The 22,834-nt window shown below is 40.5% G+C and overlaps 1 protein-coding gene across 1 annotated transcript in view; it reads right to left on the bottom strand.

The window, feature by feature from the left end:
• LOC150088703 (flotillin-2-like) overlaps window positions 1-22,834 on the bottom strand; it is a 220,681-nt gene that overhangs the window by 76,806 nt on the left and 121,041 nt on the right. The window contains exon 4 of the mRNA XM_090370867.1: window positions 450-682. Coding sequence (XP_090226993.1) covers window positions 450-682 — 233 coding nt within the window. The remainder of the gene's footprint in view (window positions 1-449; window positions 683-22,834) is intronic.

Below are 22,834 nucleotides of genomic sequence, written 5' to 3'. Positions count from 1 at the left end.
AACTATACTTCTAGCATTGGTGTACATGCAAGTATACATGCACCTATTCTTATTCTTAGTTACCCTAACGCAGCCTCTCGAACATGCTGCTGCTGCAGAAAACAATCATCCAATAAATCTACAAAAGTCTTGCTAGTGTGCAAGTGACCAACCCACAAGTTCTAGTCAATATAGTATTAATGATAGGTTCACAGTGATGCAAGTGGAGGGATATGAAGAAGGGGAAGACTATAGAAAATGTGCTGGAAGACAGTGAGGAATGATATGGAAGAATGCACAGCATATTATCATATAACAAGAACAAGTGCAAGCAAAAGCTTGCTTGCACTTGCTTGCAATACAGCTAGCAAAAGCTGACCTCAAGATATTGTTTAAAAGATTCATCACAACTTAGGTAGTATGATAATTAATGATTTGTTTCATGTATAAATTATTAGATGTTTGCTTACCCTTATGCCAGCATCTCTTTCAGCCTGTGCAACTCCAACATCTGCATCTCTTTTAACTGCTGCAGTGCGTGCTTTTCCAAGAGATGCTAAGTATTCTACACGGTCAAAGACATCTTTAATTGTAAAGCTGAGTATTTCTATTCCCATCCTTCCAACATCAGGAGCTGCCACTTCTCTTACAAGTGAGGCAAACTGATCTCTATCTCTATAAACCTCTTCTACAGTTAAAGTTCCTATATGTAAGTGTTTAATTTTAAAAAAAAATTAAATATACCAAAAATATAATGGCAATAATCCTGCAATTTATAATACTATGCAAGCAAGTATAAAAATATCTTAATGATGCTCAAATAAATGCCATTATATTAAAATTCTCCAAATCCTAATCTGATACATTGTATATATATATTTAGCAAAAGCTTTCTGACCTATTATTTTTTACAGTTTGCATGTAGTTTAGGCTGGAAATGTCCTTCATGGGACATTTCAAGCCCAAAAAAGATGCACCAGTATATATGATTCTTCCCACTCCATCATGTGCTATCACATACAGTTCTGTGCTGAAGTTTTTCTATGCATTACTTCTTAAACTGAAACTAGTGTAACAGGTGTCTAGGTTTCTAAAACTAGTGTAACAATTGCAATTTTCATCTAGTGACATAAAGTTATATTCACAGTTTGCGATGCGTGTCTACTAAAGTGTTTTTGCGACTAATTTAACCAGTAATCTTGGAATTCCTGGTAGTATTGCTAAAGGTAAACTAGACCACATATTCACCATTGTGATCAGTGTTTACTCTTTCGATAGTTGGAGCCGACTTACTTCTGAAAGTATACTGTTAGCTTCTTGCTACCCGACTTAATTCTAGCTTGGAGGAACATTCCTTGGTCAGTAAGTACTCTTTGTTCTTACTTAGTCAGAAACCTTGCGATAATTCTCCCAGTAGTGAATAGTGCATTTTTTTGTACAATGCTGTTGAAAAATATGCAATCCTGCTCAAACTACGAAAAACTTTCCAAATGACTGATAAAATGTACAGGTCCATGCCAATTTCTTTTTTGTAATATGTATAGCAGCATAAAAGAGTTAAAAAGGATGGCACAACTGAGGAAATCAAAATGGTTATTCTGGCACATTAGCAACAATGGCTATTAGGTGGCAAGACAAGGTAAAAATAGCTTCTGGTAACTTTAAAAAAGTTATCTGGTCAAGAAGTTAAGAATGCATATATGTATAAAAGGTAGTATATATTCTAAAAATATATGCTTTATTTTATATATACGTACATAAATTAATAATTTGTAAAAAAGTGAAAACAGCTGACACCTTGTCATTGTTTTATAAAATAAATATATTTAACAAAAGCTTTCTGACCTATTATTTTTTACAGTTTGCTGACTGAGTGTATATGGCTCGGTCAGATGGTTAAAAGCGGTAAAACAAGTATTGCTAAAATTTGGACATAAAATTAAAATTGAGATGTGCCGACTGCCTCAAACAAAAAAGGAATAAGTCAGATATAGGGGATATGCTAGTAGCTCCTTTGGCTCATTTCCCTCCCTCCCCCACAAGCTCCCCCTCTGTAATGCCGAATGAGGTAAATGATGTCACCACATGGAATGATGCCACTCTCAGTGAACTGGCAAAGAATAGCAAGCTTTTGTCTGGGGTCAGTGATAGCTGCACTCAAACAGAATCACAAGCTTCAGTCAGCTGCTCCTTTTGCTGTGGTAATACAGAGAAACTGGGAACCATTGAACACATTCTTAGAAAACTGCACTCAGAAAATAGTTCTCTAAGAGACCATCTACGTCAGCTGTAAAACCAGCAACGAAAGTCCTTGAGCCTACTACAAAGTCTCTTGCCCTGAACACCAAGCTTCCCTGTCCTGTCTCACAGGAACACCCACCTCCTTTACCTGTCTTCACTATGCCCAGAAGCAGAAATATCTGCATCTTCAAAAGACAGCGCCTATAGCACCAGGCTACAATCTGCAAAACATGACTCCAACATTACCAACATGAATGAAACCCAACAAGGAGAGATGACTGAACAGACACTGATGCAAGCACCTCCTCGTCAACTGCAGTGCAGAAATAGCAGGACCACCTTCACTGGCAAGAGAGTGGTTAATACAAGTCTCAGAATAAGAAATCGACATGTGACCAGCAATACCACTCTAATATGGACTCTATACCCACCTTAATTCAACTTCCACGACAGATGGTTCCATCTGTCATTGTGGAAGTTGATACGTTGAATAAATTTAAGGAGGAATTGGACAGGCATTTGGAGGGAATGGTGTGATTTTTTTTTTTTTTTTTTTTTGGCTGATGCTGCATAAGCTCATACACTTGCTTTCTTGCATAACATGCCACTACTACTACTACTACTGCCACTACTACTATATACAGTTCTGTGTTGAAATCTTTCTATGCATTAACATATCATCCTTAACCACCAACCTGGGTTATCGGTCAAGTCTGGAGAACAGGAAAGATAGGAAATGAGGCAGAGTCTTAATCTGCCAGAGGCAACAGCTCCTTCTTATCAAATCTTGGGCATACCCTAGTAGCAATTTTGAGGCCATCCTTGGCTACTTCCGAGTCTGTGGAATTCAGTTTCTAGTATGTGCAGTTTACTTACCCTCACCCATTACAGATCAATGCATTATTACCTTCTCTGCCCGGCTCTTGAACTCAATCAAGTGCAACCAGAGAGTGATAATTTTGGGAGACTTCAACCTGCCCTTGCCATCTACATAGAAGCTCCTTGATAGTTTAATTTCAGATCTGTCTAATCTCAATATCCATTGCATCTATGTACCATCCTCTCATGGAGAAGCCACATTGCAGAGAATTTTTTCCAGCTATGGCAGCATAGAAGCTGTAATCAGCTCTAATTTGGCATTTACCTCCGACCACAGGCAAAGGAATGCTGTAACCAATCAATCCCAATTCAAAAGATCAAAAAGGGTTGTCTATGATCTAAAACAATTAAAAATCGAAACGTCAATTGACCTCTCTATCCCTGGAAAACTCGCAGTGAAACTGATATTGAGGAAGCAATGCTTTAGTTTCAGAGATGGCTGTCATTCATTGCCAGAGTGGCCATGTCACAAGTATGTATCATCTGCCCACACTAGAAGCCATGGTGGTCCAACACTTTTATGTACCAATTTAAGGAAAAGCAACAATTACATGCTCAATCCAAGAGGCTACCTTAAGAAAGAACATGCTCAGCTTATTCACTAGCCAGAAGTACCTTCCATAAATTCAAGAAGCAGGCAATCAACATGTTCATGGAGAAGCGGATAGCCTGTGGAGCCTGGTTGACAAATCAAATCCAGTTAATGCAATCGCTAGACCTGGCCAAATAGAGCAATCATGTGACTCAGTTCTTCAAAATAGACAATGAAGTGGCAGGCTTCCCCCAGAACAATACCCACCATGACATAACTAACCGCAATAAAGTGTTGCTATGCGAAGAGGAGCTAATCAAGGCCAACAATGCCCTGGTCGATAAGAAAACAATGGGAAGTGACTCTATTCCCACCTTCTACCTAAAAATCGCCTCCTACTTCATCAGCAAGGAGCTGACGAAGTTGTACAACAGATATTAAAACAGGGAGTCATCCCAGTTCCCAAGGTGCAAAACCCCAATTCAACTACTGACCAATTTCTATTTCCTCACCTTTTCTCAAATGCTTAGAGATTCAGATCCTCTCACAGTGACCTCAGCATATGCACTAGGCACTCTCACAAAGATCACCTTGTCTACATGTCTACAGGCTCTAAATTTTAAACCCCTACAAGCCTGGGAACAAGGCTCTGTTCTTCATTCTGTTTTTCTGGATCCGAAAGCTGCCTTTGACGCAGTACAGATTAATCTTCTCATGTGCCTCTTGGAGAACTACTATGGTTTCACAGGTAACGTCTCTAAGCTCCTCAGAAGCCTACTCATCAAGAGATTTCTCACCTTCAGCAAGAGAATCACTGCATCACCAAGAAGGCGGAATACCCAGTGCAGTAGCCGTAAAATTAGCAGAAATTATACTCTATGAATGTTACATATGCAGAGAGTATACTGTGCATATTAATCGAATTCCATAGGGTATACGGCATATACCCGCATGTATGTGTATATATATATACACACGGCATATTTACTTACTTATATATATACAGCGTATATATTAAAATAATAAAACTACAGGTATTGCCTAAGAATCAAATTCTAATAAATTTATTTCTTAATTTTCAGTAAATATTTTAATATTTGTTTTTTCAAGTCTTTCAAAAACCAGAAGGTATATGCTATTCAACTAAAAAAATCCAGAGGGTATAAGGCATATACATCCACTATAGCCCTGGGTATACTCCAAGGTGGACGTTTGTTCGCAGTGGTATTTTTGGTGATATTTCTACCTCTAATGAATGAGATACCTGCATTTATGGCCTACGCCGATGATATCATATGCTATCTATCAAGCCCTGCTAACATCTCGCCCAACCCGGCAGAAGATTTATCGATTTATACACCGCCTTTTTTGGGCTAAAACTAAACCTGGAAAAATCAAAGTATATCATCTTCTCACTGAGAGCACAAGCAGACCTCAATCCAGCAGTCTCTCTGCAGCCCTCAATTGTGGGGCATCTTCTCATCGCCACTCATTCAATTAAATTCTTGGGGGTGATAATGGACGAAAATCTGACTTATAAGGATCAAATCCAGCAACTGCGCTCAAAAGTGCTGCAGGCCTTCTGGGGAATGAAACTCTACCTCTGCAGATTGCATAATAAAGAAACAGCCAGGAAATTTCTCTTCTACTACTTCAGATCAATCATTAGATATGGTATTGAAGTCTAGTCCGCAGTTCCTTTTCCCAGCTTGAAGACATTTTGGGGGCCTAGAATTCTGGGTCCTGAAGTGAGCAAACAGATTCACCTTACCCATACATCAAGATCACAGCTCTGTAAAAATCTAAACTATACCACAGCCCAGTACATGGTATATGCATGGACGCTCACAATGGACTCGATCTGTGCTCTGCAATTCACGACTTCATCAACATCTGGGAATTCACAGGCTGGTAAATCCTGGGTAGAGCTCTCAGAAACCCCTCCAGTGCTCTGCTCAAACCAGCAGAAGCTCTTTACCTCCAAGAGGCACTTTCTCAACAGCATAATCGGTGCACTGAGCTCTGCTGATACTGATTTTGATCTGTGGTTCAGTGATTCAACCTACAGAGGAAAAAAGAGAAAATCCATATTCATGTACAGTCAGCATTCCTGCAACTGTCATTAGAACTAATACAGACTCCAAGTGAAAGGTGTCCAGACTGGCTCAATTTGTTCAATCAGGTTATACCTAGATTGTGCTTCATAGTATTATTATTATTAGCCATATGGTGCAAGGAGCCCACAACACATGGAGGAATGCTGCCTCTCTATGCTACCAGGCAGCACTAGGTGGTAGATGACTCTCATCAACTGGTGCAATAACACCACTTTGCTTATTGGAGGCTTGAAGTGGTGGAACCCATGTTTTTTAGTCTCCAGAGCTAAGTTCTGGTCAACCCTTCCCCATTTCTTCGATCATGCAGTATGATTGATGACTTTTGAGGTTATGATGAACATCATGGCGAGATCCAATCTTCATTACATTTGAGGGTACAGCTCTAAAACGGAGTTCACAGGCCGGCCACTAGTAAGTGCACCAGACCGAACCTATTGGTTCAGTCTGGTGTGCTAGGAGGCTTCCGGATCATCTAGTGTATAATCTTGCTACCTCTACTCTGCCAGATAGTGACTGGAGGGAGTCCGAGTAGTGTGTATGCAGGGGACATTATCGAGGCCATGTTATGTCAAGGATCTGGGTATATTCTTACCACGTGAATGCCATATCCAAAAATTTCATTACTTCATACAGCAGGTCCCACCCATTTTTTCTTACTATTGAATACACCATGAATTGTCAAACTAACAGAGTAAGCTTCTCTGCGAAAAGATCTAACCCTCCCAAACACTTCCTAATTCATTTCACAAATATACGTGGTCTGAATTCTAATCTCAACGATGACCATTTCCACTTGCAGCCTACCAAACCCCATGTACTTTTTCTGACAGAATCTCAGTTATCAGTTGATTCAACTACTGCTCATCAGAGTTGCCCAAATTATTTGCAATATGATTCCTTTCACTTCAAAGGTGGCACTTGTATATATGTCCGTTCCGATATTCCCTGTCAGAGACTTGGTAATTTGGAATCTCCTCTTTTCGATATTCACTGGCTTAAAATCTCTCTACCTCATTGTGTCATATTCATCTGTTGTCTCTACTGTTCTCCCAACTCCACTAATCACTTGGAGCTTTTTGACTTCCTCTCTTTGAAACTTGACTTTCTCCATTCCAACTTTCTAACAGTGAGGTAATTTTATTTGGTTATTTTAATGTTCACAACTCCAACTGGCTTCTGTTTTCTAGTCACACCGACCCAGCAGGTCGAGATGCTGAGGCTTTTGCAATTACTAATGACCTTGCACAGAGTTCATTTACCTACAAGAATACCAGACAATCTTAACCATACAGCCAACACGCTTGATCTTTTTCTCACAAACAACCCTTCTAAGTACACAGTCGAAGTGAGAGGTCCTTTAGGCACCTCAGATCACAACTTGGTGATTGTCTCTTCTCCAATGGAGCCTTTATCTCATGGCTATTCCCAACTTTGTATTGTTTGACATTACAAGAATGCAAAATGGGATGACCTGAGAGATTTTTATTCTTCTTTTCCTTGGTTGGATTACTGTTTCAAAACTTGTGATGTCAACCTGTGAAATTATTCTTGCAGGAATGGAATTCTTTATCTAAACCTTTATCTAAACCTTGGTTTTCCAATAAATGTGCTAAGGCTATTCAAGAGAAGAATGTTGCATATTGTAATTGAGACTTGTTTCCATATATATGAGAGCTTGAAGGACAGGGTGGATGCCCTCGAAGAAACTAAATTGAGGAGCCCATCAAGCTCTCAGCTGCCCACATCAACGCCAGAGCTTGCACTTGGGCATCACGTGATACAGAGGCAACCCCCAAGGCAGAATGTGCTGGTCCCGAAGGAACTAGTAGTTGTTGGTGACTCTATTGTAAGGGAAACGGTGAACATGCTTTGTAAAAAAGGATAGGTGGAACAGGACCAGGGTATGTCTGCCAGGGGCAAAGGTTGATGAGGTTGTAGAGCGAATATCATCTTTTAAGGGCACAAAAGGTGATATAGTTGTACACGTTGGCACTAATGATATTAAGAGTGGTAGACCAGCGGAATTACTTAACAAGTACAGATCACTGTTGAAAAAAAGCCGTGAATTAGGGTTGAATTTGAAAGTGTCTGCAATTCTGCCCAGACACGATAGGAGGGAGTATATGATGAGAGCCTTGTCGATCAATTCGGCCCTGGAAAGATTGTGCAAGGCTCAAGGGGTAGAATTTTTTTCAGCCTGGACTGTACTTGTTAACAGGAGAGATTGCTTCTACAGGGATGGGATACACTTAAATAGAAAGGATGCAAGAATATTTGCTGATGCTATCGAGGCAGTGTTAGGTGGGTCGGAAAACTGCTAGCTTGGGGGGAGACAAAGACCAATAGATTGACAGTAGCCACTAGCAGAGGTGAAAGAGATTCTTGCACTGCTTCTATTAGAATGAGCAGAAGCCTGAAAAACAAGATGCATCATATTTCAGAGACTGCTGGGAGCCATTGCGGTACAAGTAAACACATGGGTGGTGTTAGGGTAGCTAAGAATAGAAACAGGTGCAGGTATACTTGCGTGTACACCAATCCTAGGAGTTTAGTAAATAAATTTGATGAATTTGAGGTATTGCTCAAAACATCAAAGGCAGATATTGTTGGGATATCAGAGACGTGGTGGCACACAGATATAAGGGATGCAGAACTGGAATTTGGGGAGTACAACGTCTACAGAAAGGACAGACAAGATAGGAAGGGGGGGGGGGTTATGCTATTAGTTAAGAAACACATAAAAACCAAGGAAGTGAAGCCAGTCGACATCGCTGGACAGTGCAGTGTTGAGTCAGTTTGGTGTGACATAAGCATTGGGAGATCAAAATTGAGAGTAGGAGTGTGCTATAGGCCTAATGACTCTGATGAGTATAATAAGAAACTGTACAGGGAAATAGAGTGGGCCAGTAAATCAGAGAGTCTTATAATGGGAGATTTTAATTTCCCAGATATTGACTGGAATTTGGGGGGCTGGTCACTCACACACTAGCAGGGCTTTTGTGGATTTATTGGATGATTGTTTTCTACATCAGTATGTTCGGGAGGCAACTAGAGGGAGTAATACTCTTGATTTGATTATCAGCAGTGATTCTTCATGCATTAAGAAACTGCAGATAAATGAATCACTAGGTGGCAGTGATCACAGTGTGCTGAAGTGGGATTTACTCAAAGAGGTAACTACCATTAGGGGTAAAGGGAAGGGTTATTGCTTCCGTAAAGGCGACTACGATGGGCTGAGACAGTATTTAAATTCTATACAGTGGGACCAACTGATGATGTTACCAACAGAAAATTCAAAATGGGAAGCATTCAACGAATTAATCTGGGAAGCTACTAGGCTTTACATACCAACTAAGAAATATTGTTCAAGGTTTAGGCCAAAATGGATGTCAGATGAACTAATGAGGCAGAGAAGAAAAATGCATGGGATACTTACAAATTAACACATGACACAGAAGCCTATGATAGATACAAGTTGATATGCAACCAAGTTACAAAGGAGGTTAGGCAGGTGAAGGCAGATTACGAGAAATCCTTGGCAAGGAATGCAAAGAAAAACAGCAAAGAGTTCTTTACTTATGTAAACTCTAGAAGGAAGGGGATGAATCAGATTGGTCCACTTGATATTGATGGGTCAACTGTTGATGATCCTGCTCAGGTTTTTTTTTTTTTTTTTTTTGATTTGGTAGTTGTTGGCGCATCGGCTTCTGTGGCCATATTGCACCTCCCAAGGTTTTTGCAGTACTTTGATCCAAGCCCGAGGCGGGAATCGAACCCGCGACCTTTGGGTTGCCGGGCAGGTACTTTACCCACTTGGCTAGCCCGGTCGGCTATCTCCTGCTCAGGTAGCTAACAAACTAAATGAATATTTTGCATCGACATTCACACATGAGGAGTTATTCAGCGAGGGTAATGCCAGAGGTGTATTCAACTCTAGTAGTAAGCTACAGAATCTTGAAATAACTGGGAGTAAAGTAGAGGAGAAACTGTTGAAGATAAACAGAAGAAAGGCACCTGGGGTGGATGGGATCTCTCCAGTTATATTAAAGGAGGCAGCAAAGGAAGTAAGCAAACCCTTAGCCATAATTATGAGAGCTTCCTTGGACTCAGGGGAGGTACCCATAGACTGGAAATGTGCAAATGTGACCCCAGTTCACAAAGGAGGATCAAAGGCTGACACAAGTAATTATAGACCTGTGAGCTTAACTTCTGTTCCAGGAAAATTAATGGAGGCACTGGATTAAGCACTGCAGGTTCATTTAGACAAGGCTTCAGTTATAGCTTGGACACAGCATGGTTTTGTTACGGGGAAGTCTTGCCTGACCAATTTGATTAGATATTATGATGCAGTCACAAAAGAACTGGATGCAGGGAATAGCTTTGATATTATATACTTGGATCTTAGAAAGGCTTTTGATACTGTTGCACATGGAAGACTGCTACACAAATTGGAGCAGTGTGACATTGGAGGCAAATTGCTGCTATGGATAAAGGGGTGGTTGAGGGGGAGAAGACAGATAGTGGTAATCAATGGACACTGCTCATCGTGGACTAAATGTTATTAGTGGAGTCCCTCAGGGCTCAGTGTTGGGTCCATTATTGTTTTCTGTATTTATAAATGATATTGATGATGGTATATCAAGCTTAATGTCCAAGTTTGCAGACGATACAAAGGTTGGCAAGGTTGTCAAGGACACTACTGACACTATGCTGCTGCAACAGGATCTGGAAAGGTTGAGCAGATGGGCTGAGAGGTGGCAAATGAAGTTTAACATTGACAAATGTAAAGTACTACACATGGGAAACAGCAACCCCAGAGCAACGTATCAACTCTGTGGTACTACACTGACAGTGGTAGAGAATGAAAGGGACTTGGGGGTGGTTGTGCAGGCAGATATGAAGTTCTCTGAGCAGTGCAGACGGGCTACAAGAGTAGCTCATGGAGTATTGTCAATGATACACAGGAATTTTTCCAGCAGGGATAAGGAGGTGATTATTCCCTTGTATAAGGCAATGGTCAGGCCACACCTAGAGTACTGTATACAGATCTGGAGGCCTCATTTCAAGAAGGATGTAGAGCTGCTGGAACGAGTACAGAGGAGGGCAACAAGATTAGTGAATGGAACAAAGGGGTGCTCTTACGAAGAAAGGCTTAAGTTTTGCAAATTACAGTGTCTGGAGACTAGGCACCAGCGAGGTGATCTGATAGAGGTGTATAAAGCCTTGAATGGTTTGAGCATGCTCAATGCTGATGGGATTCTTCCTCTAGCTCAGAATAATCACCTGAGAGGGCATAAATTCAAATTGAGGAAAGACAGATGTAGGATAGATGTGCGGAAATTTGCCTTTAGCCAGCGGGTGGTTGGTTGGTGGAACAGACTTCCATCCCTTGTAGTGGAGGTTGATAGCCTAAATAAGTTAAAGGCTCAGCTGAACAGGTATTTTGAACGAACAGAGGGGTGAAGTGGAAGTGGTTTTTTTTTTTTTTTTTTTTTTGGCTGATGCTGCATAAGCTTGCTTTCTTGCATCAAATGCCTCTACTAATGCTAAATGCTAATATCCCGGTTCATTTTCTGCCCACACCAAAGCCGGCAACAATTGTAAAGCAGTTATTAATCAATCCAATCTAGATTTTGAACAGGCTAAGAGTAGAAAACTTGCTTCTTGCCCTAATGATAGCCAAGCATTCTGGTCTCTTGTCAAAGCTATTGGCTGCAACTTTTGCCCATCTCTGTTCCCACCTCTGTCAAAACTAGATGGTTCTATTGCCGCATTAGCCAAGGATAAAGCTGACCTGCTAGCATCCTATTATTCTTCCAACTTGTGTATTAATGATCTTGGTCAACCTCCTCCCACCATTCCCAGTATGCTCCATTCAATGCCTCCTCTGGTCTTCTGTCAAAACGATGTCATAAGTATTTTGACGAATCTTGATGCTAAGAAAGCTCCAGGTCCTGATGGTATTCCTCCACTTGTTCTCAAAACCTGTGCTCCTGAACTTACTCTGTTCTTTGCTGCCTTTTTTCACGTTCTTATTCCAAAGGTGTTTTTCCTTCTGCTTGGAAATTTACTCATATCCAGCCAGGTCCTAAAAAGGGTGACAAATCCCTCCCATCCAATTATCATCCCATTGCAATTACTTCTACTCTTTCTAAAGTAATGGAGAAATCAATTAACCGCCAATTTTTAAACTATCTAGAAACTTTCTGTCTGATCAATAATCGGCAGTACGGATTCCATCAGTGTCGATCCATTGCTGATATTCTGGCTTATGTTTGTTACAGATTTATGGACTAATTCAATGGAAAAGTTCGGTGAAAATCAGGCAGTTGCTCTTGACATCTCAAAGGCTTTTGATCGTGTTTGGTGTTGTTGTTTTGGTTTTTAGGAGCATTAGCAACTAAGGCCATATTGCTACGGGATATGCGGTGATCATTCCCTGACCTTTCCACATCTTCCGTGTTTGGCGATGATGGACTCGAACCCCGGTCTAATCAAGAAGCCTGTGATACGCACTACTGCTCCTTCTCCTCTGGTAATGGAGGCGCCCATGTTTGCCGTAAAGGTCTTCTAAACAAGCTTCCATCTTATGGTTTGCCAACTGTTTTTTTATAATTGGTAATCCAGTTTTCTCTCTGATCGCTCACTGAGGGTGATGGTAGATGGCTCTCCGTCTTCTATCTTCTCCACTAATGCCGGTGTCCCCCATGGTTCAGTTCTTTCCCCCCACTCTTTTCCTCTTGTATATTAATGACCTTCTTCCATTGACGGGAAATCCTATCCATAGTTCTGCCGATGATAGTACATTGCATTCCACTTTCCATTTTCCATTTTGAGAAACCTTGCCCTGCTCAATCAGCTTCAACTTCCAGAAAATCTGCTACCAATTCCTTAAATGCTAATCTCCAAGTAATTCTCCAGTGGGGCAAAGACAACTTAGTTGATTTCAATCCTTCTAAAACTCAGTCTTGTCTTATATCTTGCAAAAAGGATTCTTCTGCTCCTATGCTTATCTTTGGTGACGCTCCAATTTCTAGGCAAAGTGATATATCTCTTTTGGGGATTACCCTGACTTCTAATCTCTCTCTCTTTGCACAAGCACATTACAAATATTGCTTCCTCTGCATCTAAAAAACTTGGTTTTCTCGTTCGCTCTCGGCATTACTTTTCTTCCGAACAGCTGTTCACTCTATACAAATCGGAAATCTGCCCTACCATGGAATATTGTTCCCACATCTGGGGTGGTGCCCCGAAAACCTCTCTCAGGCTTCCTGATTCTGTTCAGGAGAGGGCAGTTAGGTTAATTTTTTGTTTATACTCCGGCACGATAACCAAGTCAGTAGAGTTTACAATAAATCATCAATACAAATATTTATGGTATTTAGTTGTCACGGGCTTGAATCCTGGTCACTCAAGGAGCGTGTGCTATGCACTCTTGCTCCTGACCATTCGGCTACGTCAGCCCTTTAATGATTCATCTCTAACAGAGTCTCTCCACTCGCTGTCTCATAGATGTACTGTTTCTGCTGCATGCCTCTTCTACAGATATTTCCAAGGGCACTGTTCTTCTGAATTGACTTCTATAATTCCCGCTCTCTCTTTCAAAACAGTCCAAATACGTGCCGCCACAAGCCAACATCCATTTACTGTCCAACTTGAAACTCACAGAACCAACTTTTCATCTTCCTCATTTATTCATTCAACTGCCGTTTTCTGGAACAACCTTCCTTTATACATATTTCCTGAAAATTACAGTCTACAGAAGTTCAAGTCCAATGTCAACAAATATCTTCTTATCAACCTCCAACCCAAGCATGGTACCAAGTACTATAGGTTCTAATACTTACCGTGTTTGGGGTTTACATAAAAAAAAAAAAAAAAAAAAAAAAAAAAAAAAGCATGAGGCTTATGCTGCACTAGTCAAAAAAAAAAAAAAAAAAAAAATTGAATTATCCTGAGAGAGAGAGAGAAGTAGAAGGGAATCACCAAGAAAGAGAAGAATGATGATATCCAGCTAAGGACTCTGGGTGTGCCAAGCCCATAACTCACCTGATGTGAACCCCTGGGGTTCTCAGAAGAATAAGTTGAAATGCAATTAACTGTAACTCAAAGCTGTTTAGGTTAATTTTATGTGGGAGAAAGCGATGAATTTGCTGTGATTTTTGTATTCTATGGATTTTCTATGTATTATATGGACGTTATGTAAGTAAATATAATGTCTCCAATTAGATTGTTAGATTCCTCTGGATGCCTGTAAAGCAAATTGTATCCTTGTAAAATTTTGTGAATAAAGAATTTTATTATTATTATTCTATGAAAAAAAAAAAAAAAATTAAGAGTGATACTGAGATTTGAATCTTTTGAAGAATAATATTGAGTAATATTATCTCAATATTACTCTTCAGAAGATTATTAATTAGTTCGATAAGAACTTGCTTTCTGCTAACAGTGATGTGTACTATTCTATCCTTTGACAATCTATCTTATTTCTTGCAAAGCGTTTGCTGCTCCCATGCTTATCTTTAACAACACAGATTTCTAAACAAACAAGAATACATATTTTTAATAGGAATCACCAAGAAAGACTTGTAATCTTATTTTACATAAGCATATCACAAATAATTCTTTACGTGCAATGAAAAAACTGGACTCTCTTTTGCTCTAGGCATTACTTTTCTTCTAAACAGGTGTTAGCACAACACAAATCTTCACCACCATGGAATATGTTCCCACATGAAACTCCTCAATTCTATCTAAAAGAGAGCAGTCACGTAAATTAATAATACCTCACTCGAAAACTCATTACACCCTCTATCATACAGATACAATTCCTGCTTCATACTTTTCTGCAGATATTTCCACAGGAATTATTCATCTGAATTAGCATCTATGTTCTTATACATTTCCTTAAAATTAAAATATGCACAAATTCAAGTCCAAGGTCAATGAGTATCTTCTGTCTTCTCAACCTATAGCCTCCCTCCCCATACACTGTTAACATGTTGTAGATCCAATAACGTTTCATGTTTGGTTTTATAATAAAAAAATCATAAAAATATAATCAGATATGATCATTATATTGAAACAAATTACTGAAAACAGTTACTGAAGTCAAAACAAAAAAAAAAAGATCAGTCAATTGAATTATCACATAATGATACGGCAAATTATAATAGTGCACAGCACTGCTTCTCCAAAATGAAGAGAAATATCTGACTGAAGTTTCTTTGGCTTTTTTGCCAATACGGTAGCTATGACTGAATGACTACTGACTTTGGCCTTCTTCATTCCAGGAAGAAAAGATGACAAGCTCATCTTTTCAAGTCTTTCAACGGCGTCCATGAGAATACCTTTGAAAGACTTGAAAGTCATTTCAGAGGTGGTTATGGAATTTAATGCAGTGCATCTCAAATTTCCATTCATTCACTAAATGTATTCATGAAACAAATTTGTAAACAATGCAAAAAAACTGATTATCACATGAATTCATTAGCAGTTATTCATTTATACACAAATGGAATTTAATGAAATGCATCTCAAATTACCATTCATCCACTAGGCATAGCTTTAAGCATTAGGTCTGTAGAACATTCTAAAGCAGCTTTCCAAACATTTTACTTAAACATACTTTGTACATGTAAACTAATTTGACACCTCATCCTTTTTAGGCACATTAGCATATATGCGTAATGTACCTTTATCTTCACCATGTCCATCTGCATCTGTTTTTATGTAATTTTATATTTGAGCTTTTTAAAAGATTTGTCAAGCCATTCCAAATTTCATTAAAATCAAACCAGCAAAAATCCCAATTATTATTTCTTTGTCCATTTGCAAGTAATAACTTGACTCCTAGTGATAGATTTCATGAAATTTCATATTTCGCTTTTTTAGAAATATTTGTCAGGCCTTTTCAAATTTCATTAAAATTGGACTCACAGATCCAACTTTTCTTCTTCCTCATTTATTCATTCAACTTCAGTTTCCCGGAACAACTTTCCTTCATATGTATTTACTGAAAATTACAATCTACAGAAATTCAATTATTATTTCTTTGTTCATCAATCTGCATGTAATAACTTGTTGACTCCCAGCAGATGATTTTCATGAAATTTGATATTTCACTCTGTTAGAAAGATATCTTAGCCTCCACAAATTTCATTAAAATTGGACCAAAAGAAATTTGGTAATTATTATTTTTCTGTGCATATCAGATAGACTCACCAGATATCATATATTGTGCCTGAAGCACTGGATATTATGTTTGTTGCCATGCACTGGTTGGAGGAATGAACAGATATGTGGTGGGAGTACAGAAACAAAATGTTCTTGTACTGTGCATAAAAGTCATTGCTTTTTTTTTTTTTTTTTTTTGTTATAAAACGAACTATTACTATTTGCTAATGCACTGTGTATATTAACTAACGTATCGTTCCTTATTTTTAAGGAACAAAAGTTTGTTAACTTTGTTTCTAAGTCAAAAACACATGGACAAAAGTAATAGACATAGGGAAGATGTGCAGTACTGGCACAAGCTTACATAAGGCCACCTAAAATCAACTACCACAATTATTAGCTTTCAAGGAGAAAATGAGTCCAGAATTCACTAGTTGCTGAACATGAAGAACACGAAGAAATAAATGCTGTAAACTTTTAATATATTACTCAATAACCATATTTTAATCAACCAATTATACTGAGTGGACAGAAATCATGGGATACTTACCTAGTAACAAGTTTTGGTTTTTTTTTTTTTTTTTTTTTTTTTTTTAGGAGCATTAGCAACTAAGGCCATATTGCTCTGGGAATATGCGGTGGTCATTCCCTGACCTTTCCACATTTGCTAGTAACAGGTACGCCCACCTTTTGCCAAGATAAGGGCAGTCAAACAGCGAGGCATTGAGTCCACCAGTTCACGAAAGCGTTCCACAGGTATTTCCATCCATGCTTGCTGCACTGCTGTTCATATTTCCGTCACATTCCTGGGTGGGGGACCCAAAGCTCAAACAGACCTTTCAACATCATCCAAAAGATGCTTCATAGGGTTCATGTCCAGTGAACTGAGAGGCCGTTCCAAGGTGGCAAAATCTATGGAATGCTCTTCGAATCATGGTCTAGTCACCACGGCTCTGTGGGGAGGTGCATTGTCCTGCTGGAAGAGTCCATTGCCCTGTGGGTGCACGATGACTATGAAGGGATGCAGATGGTCGGCAAGGATAGACACGTAACCTGGACCATTCAGAGATCTGCCTAGACATTAGCATTAGTAGAGGCATATGATGCAAGAAAGCAAGCTTATTTAGCATCAGCCAAAAAAAAAAAAAAAAAATACACCACTCCCATTTCACCCCTCCGTTCATTCGAAATACCTGTCCAGTTGAGCCTTAAATTTGTTTAGGCTATCAACTTCAACAACAAGTGACGGAAGTCGGTTCCACCAACCAACCACCCGCTGGCCAAAGGCAAATTTCCGCACATCTATCCGACATCCGTCCTTCCTCAATTTGAATTTATGCCCTCTGAGGTGATTATTTTGAGCAAGATGAAGAATCCCATTGGCATTGAGCATGCTCAAACCATTCAAAGCCTTATACACCTCTATCAGATCACCTCGCCGGTGCCTAGTCTTCAGCCTCTGTAATTTGCAAAACTTAAGCCTTTCTTCGTAAGAGCAACCCTTTGTTCCATTCACTAATCTTGTTGCCCTTCTCTGTACCCGTTCCAGCAGCTCTACATCCTTCTTGAAATGAGGGCTCAAGATGTGGCCTAACCATTGCCTTATACAAGGGAATAATCACCTCCTTATCCTTGCTAGAAAAATTCCTGTATATCATTGACAAGACACCATGAGCTACTCTTGCAGCTCGTCTGCACTGCACAGAGAACTTCATATCTGCCTGCACAATTACCCCCAGGTCCTTTTCATTCTCCACCACTGTCAGTGTAGTACCGCAGAGTTGATATGTTGCTCTGGGGTTACTGTTTCCCATATGTAGTACTTTACATTTGTCAATGTTAAACTTCATTTGCCACCTCTCAGCCCATCTGTTCAACCTTTCCAGATCCTGTTGCAGCAGCATAGTGTAAGTAGTGTCCTTAACAACCCTGCCAACCTTTGTATCATCTGCAAACTTGGACATTAAACTTCATATACCATCATCAATGTCATTCATAAACACCGAAAACAACAACGGACCCAACACTGAACCCTGAGGAACTCCACTAATAACATTTAGTCCACGATGAGCAGTGTCCATTGATTACCACTCTCTGTCTTCTCCCACTCAACCATCCCCTTATCCATAGCAGCAATTTGCCTCCAATGCCACACTGCTCCAATTTGTGCAGCAGTCTTCCATGTGCAACAGTATCAAAAGCCTTTCTAAGATCCAAATATATGATATCAAAGTTATTCCCTGCATCCAGTTCTTTTGTGACTACATCATAGTATCCAATCAAATTGGTCAGGCAAGACCTGCCCTTAACAAAACCATGCTGCGACTGAGCTATAACTGAATTCTTGCCTAGATGATCCTGCAGTGCTTCTTTAACCAGTGCCTCCATTAATTTACCTGGAACAGAAGTTAAACTAACAGGTCTATAATTACTTGTGTCAGCCTTTGATCCTCCTTTGTGAATTGGGGTTACATTTGCACATCTCCAGTCTATGGGTACCTCCCCTGAGTCCAAAGAAGCTCTCATAATTATGGCTAGGGGTTTGCTTACTTCCTTTGCTGCCTCCTTTAATATAACTGGATAGATCCCATCCACCCCAGGTGCCTTTTTTATGTTTATCCTCAACAATCTCTCCTCCACTTTCCTCTCAGTTATTACAAAATCATCCAGCTCACTGCCAATGTTGATTTTACCTACATCATTCTCCTTCCTGAATAACTCCTCATGCGTGAATGTAGATGCAAAATACTCATTTAGATTGTTAGCCACCTGAGCAGGATCCTCAACTGTTGAACCATCAATATCCAGTGGACCAATCTGATTCATCCCTTTCCTTCTTGAGTTTAAATAGGTAAAGAACTCTTTTCTGTTTTTCTTTGCATCCTTTGCCAAGGATTTTTCGTAGTCTGCCTTTGCCTGCCTAATCTCCTTTGTGACTTGGTTACAGACCAACTTATATCTATCATAGGCTTCCATGTCACCCATTAATTTTTTTGTATCCCATGCATTTTTCTTCTCTGCCACATGTCTCATTAGTTCATCTGACAACCATTTAGGCCCAAACCTTGAACCAATATTTCTTAGTTGGTATGTAAAGCCTGGTAGCCTCCAAGATTAGTTCCTTGAATGCTTCCCATTTTGAGTTTGATGTTGGTAACATCATCAGTTGGTCCCACTGTATAGAATTTAAATACTGTCTCAGACCATCATAGTCGCCTTTACGAAAACAAAAACCCTTCCCTTTACCTCTGATGGTAGTTACCTCCTTGAGTAAAATCCCACTTCAACACACTGTGATCACTGCCACCTAGTGGTTCATTTATCTGCAGATTCTTAATGCATGAAGAATCACTACTGATAATCAGATCAAGAGTATTGCTCCCTCTTGTTGCCTCACGAACATGCTGATGTAGAAAACAATCATCCAATAAATCCACAAAAGCCTTGCTAGTGTGCGAGTGACCAATCCACAAATTCCAGTCAATATCTGGGAAATTAAAATCCCCCATTAGAAGACTCTCTGATTTACTGGCCCACTCTATTTCCCTGTACAATATCTTATTATACTCATCAGAGTCATTAAGCCTATAGCACACTCCTACTCTCAATTTTGATTTCCCTATGCTTATGTCACACCAAACTGACTCGACACTGCCCTGTCCATCGATGTCGACTGGCTTCACTTCCTTAGACTTTATGTGTTTCTTAACTAATAGCATAACCCCTCCTCCCCTCCTGTCCTGTCTATCCTTTCTATACACATTGTATTCCCCAAATTACAGTTCCGCATTCCTTATATCTGTGTGACACCACGTCTCTGATATCCCAACAATATCTGCCTTTGATGTTTTGAGCAATACCTCAAATTCATCAAATTTATTTACCAAACTCCTAGCATTAGTGTACACGCAGGTATACATGCACCTGTTTCTATTCTTAGCTACCCTAACACAACCCATGTGTTTACTTGTACCGCAATGACTCCCAGCAGTCTCTGAAATATCCTGCATCTTGTTTTTCAGGCTTCTGCTCATTTCAATAGAAGTAGTGCAAGAATCACTTCCACCTCTGCCAGTGGCTACTGTTAATCTATTAGTCCTTGTATCCCCCCCAACTAGCAGTTTTCCGACCCACCTAACACTGCCTCGACAGCATCAGAAAAATTCTTGCATCCTTTCTATTTAAGTGTATCCCATCCCTGTAGAAGCAATCTCTCCTGTTAACAAGTACAGTCCAGGCTGAAAAAAATTCTACCCCTTGAGCCTTGCACAATCCCTCCAGGGCCGAATTGATCGACAAGGCTCTCATCATATACTCCCTCCTATCGTGTCTGGGCAGAATTGCAGACACTTTCAAATTCAACCCTAATTCACGGCTTTTTTTCAACAGTGATCTGTACTTGCTAAGTAATTCCGCTGGTCTACCACTCTTAATATCATTAGTGCCAACGTGTACAACTATATCACCTTTTGTGCCCTTAAAAGATGATATCCGCTCTACAACGTCATCAACCTTTGCCCCTGGCAGACATACCCTGGTCCTATTCCACCTATCCTTTTTACAAAGCATGTTCCCCGTTTCCCTGACAATAGAGTCACCAACAACTACTAGCTCCTGTGGGACCAGCGCATTCTGCCTAGGGGGCTGCCTCTGTGTTGCCTGATGACCAAGTGCAAGCTCTGGCGTTGATGTGGGCAGCTGAGAACTTGATGGGCCCTCAATTTATTTCCTTCGAGGGCATCCACCCTGTCCTTCAAGCTCTCATAAAGGCCCATAACAACGCTGAGTTGTCGCCTGATTTCCTTGCACTCCTTACATCGTGCACACACAAAGACATCCCCCTTGGCAGTATCATGTCCCGTACCCGACTGCTCCGCAAACATCAAGCAAACAGTGCATTTTAAAAGACTGTGATTCAGAGGGCAACTGCCCCCCCTCAGTTCTCCCCTGAACCACAGCACTCCCATTAGCTTGAGCGTACCAGAGATCGTCCCAACTTGTGCCAATGAACAAACCTCAGACCATTACCGACCGTCCAGCTGCCTGAACAGTTCCTATTGACATGATGGGTGCATAACTTTTTGCGGTTTCTGTCAGTACACCCTCTCCCACCCACTTGAAATAACAAAATGAGACTCATCAGACCGGAAGACCAGTCTCCAATCTTCCAAGGTCCAGTGCCGATGTTTTTTCGTCCATTTGAAGTGGAGAGAGACCTGTGTCATGGCATTAGCAATGGGACTCTGGTGGGTAGGTGGCTCCCATAACCTACTGCGGCTGATGATCGCATGATGGTTTTGGTGGAGACGTTTCTGGAACCTTCCTTGTTGAAGATGGCTGTGATTTGTGCCACTGTCACTCTCTGTTTGGCTGAAATAATGCGATACAGATGTCAACAGCCACGTTCATCCACCACCTTTCTCCACCCAGAGTGCTGTCCACGATGAGATGTTATTCCGGAAATGGCGTATTCCTGATACACTCTTGATACTGTCAAACAAATAGTGCAATTTCTGTATCACCTCCACGATAGAGTGACCCATGCATCAGGCACACGCTATCATCCCTCTTTCAAAGTCAGTTAACTCAGGTTCTTAATCTGAGCAAGAGGAAGAATCCCATCAGCACTGAGCTTGCTCAACCCATTCAAGGCCTTATACATCTCAATCAGATTACCTCATATGTGCCTAGTCTTAAGTTCTGCAAATTGCAGCGCCTAGGTTTGTTTGTTTGTTATTTGGTTTTTAGGAGCATTGGCAACTACGGGTCATATTGCTCCGGGGATATGCAGTGGTCATTCCCTGACCTTTCTGCATCCTCCGTATTTGGTGGTCACGGGCTGGAACCCCGGTCTAATCAAGAAGTGCGTGCTATGCACTGCTGCTCCTGCCCACCTGGCTACGGAGGCATCCTTGAATGAGGCATCCTTCCAAGGAGGCGGCAAAGCAATTAAGCAAACCCTTAGCCATAATTATGAGAGCATCCTTGGACTCGAGGGAGGTTCCCACGGACTGGAGATGTGCAAATGTATCCCCAATTCACAAAGGGAGATCGAACGGTGACATGAGTAATTACAGACCAGTTAGTTTAACTTCTGTTCAGGGTAAAATAATGGAGTCCCTGGTTAAAGATGCATTGCAGGATCATCTAGACAAGACTGCAGCAATAATTCAGACCCAGCATGGGTTTGTTAAGGGAAAGTCTTGTCTGACAAATTTGATAGGATATTATGATGTGGTTACAAAGGAACTGGATGCAAAAATAATTTTGATATCATATATTTGGATTTCAGGAAAGCTTTTGACACTGTCGCGCATGGAAGACTATTGTACAAATTGGAGCAGAATGGTATTAAGGGTAAGTTGCTACAATGGATAAAAGGATGGTTAAGTGGGAGAAGACAGAGGGTGGTAATTAATGGGTGCTGCTCTTCGTGGACTAATGTTATTAGTGGAGTCCCACAGGATTCGGTGTTGGGTACACTGTTGTTTTGTATACTTATCAATGATATTGATGAAGGTATATCAGGCTTAATGTCGAAGTTTGCAGGGTTGTTAATGGCAGTGTGCTACTGCAACAGGATCTAGATAATTTGGGCAGATGGGCTAAGAAGTGGCAACTGAAGTTTAACCTTGACAAATGCAAAGTACTGCATATGGGTAGAAGTAACCCCAGAGAAACGTACCAACTGTGTGGTACTACACTTAAGATGGTAGAAAATGAAAAAGACCTGGGAGTAATTGTGCAGTCAGATATGAAGTTTTCTGAGCAATGCAGACAGGCGGCCAGGGCAGGTCATGGGGCTTTGTCAATGATATATAGGAATTTTGCTAGCAGGGAGAAGGATGTGATTGTCCCTCTGTATAAGGCAATGGTCAGACCACACCTTGAGTACTGCGTACAGGTCTGG

This window comes from Mastigoproctus giganteus, chromosome 3 (genome assembly GCF_048544385.1).
Source record: "Mastigoproctus giganteus isolate SK-2022 chromosome 3, ASM4854438v1, whole genome shotgun sequence".
Lineage (NCBI taxonomy): Eukaryota > Metazoa > Arthropoda > Arachnida > Uropygi > Thelyphonidae > Mastigoproctus > Mastigoproctus giganteus.
This window is presented reverse-complemented; position numbering and strand designations above follow the sequence as displayed.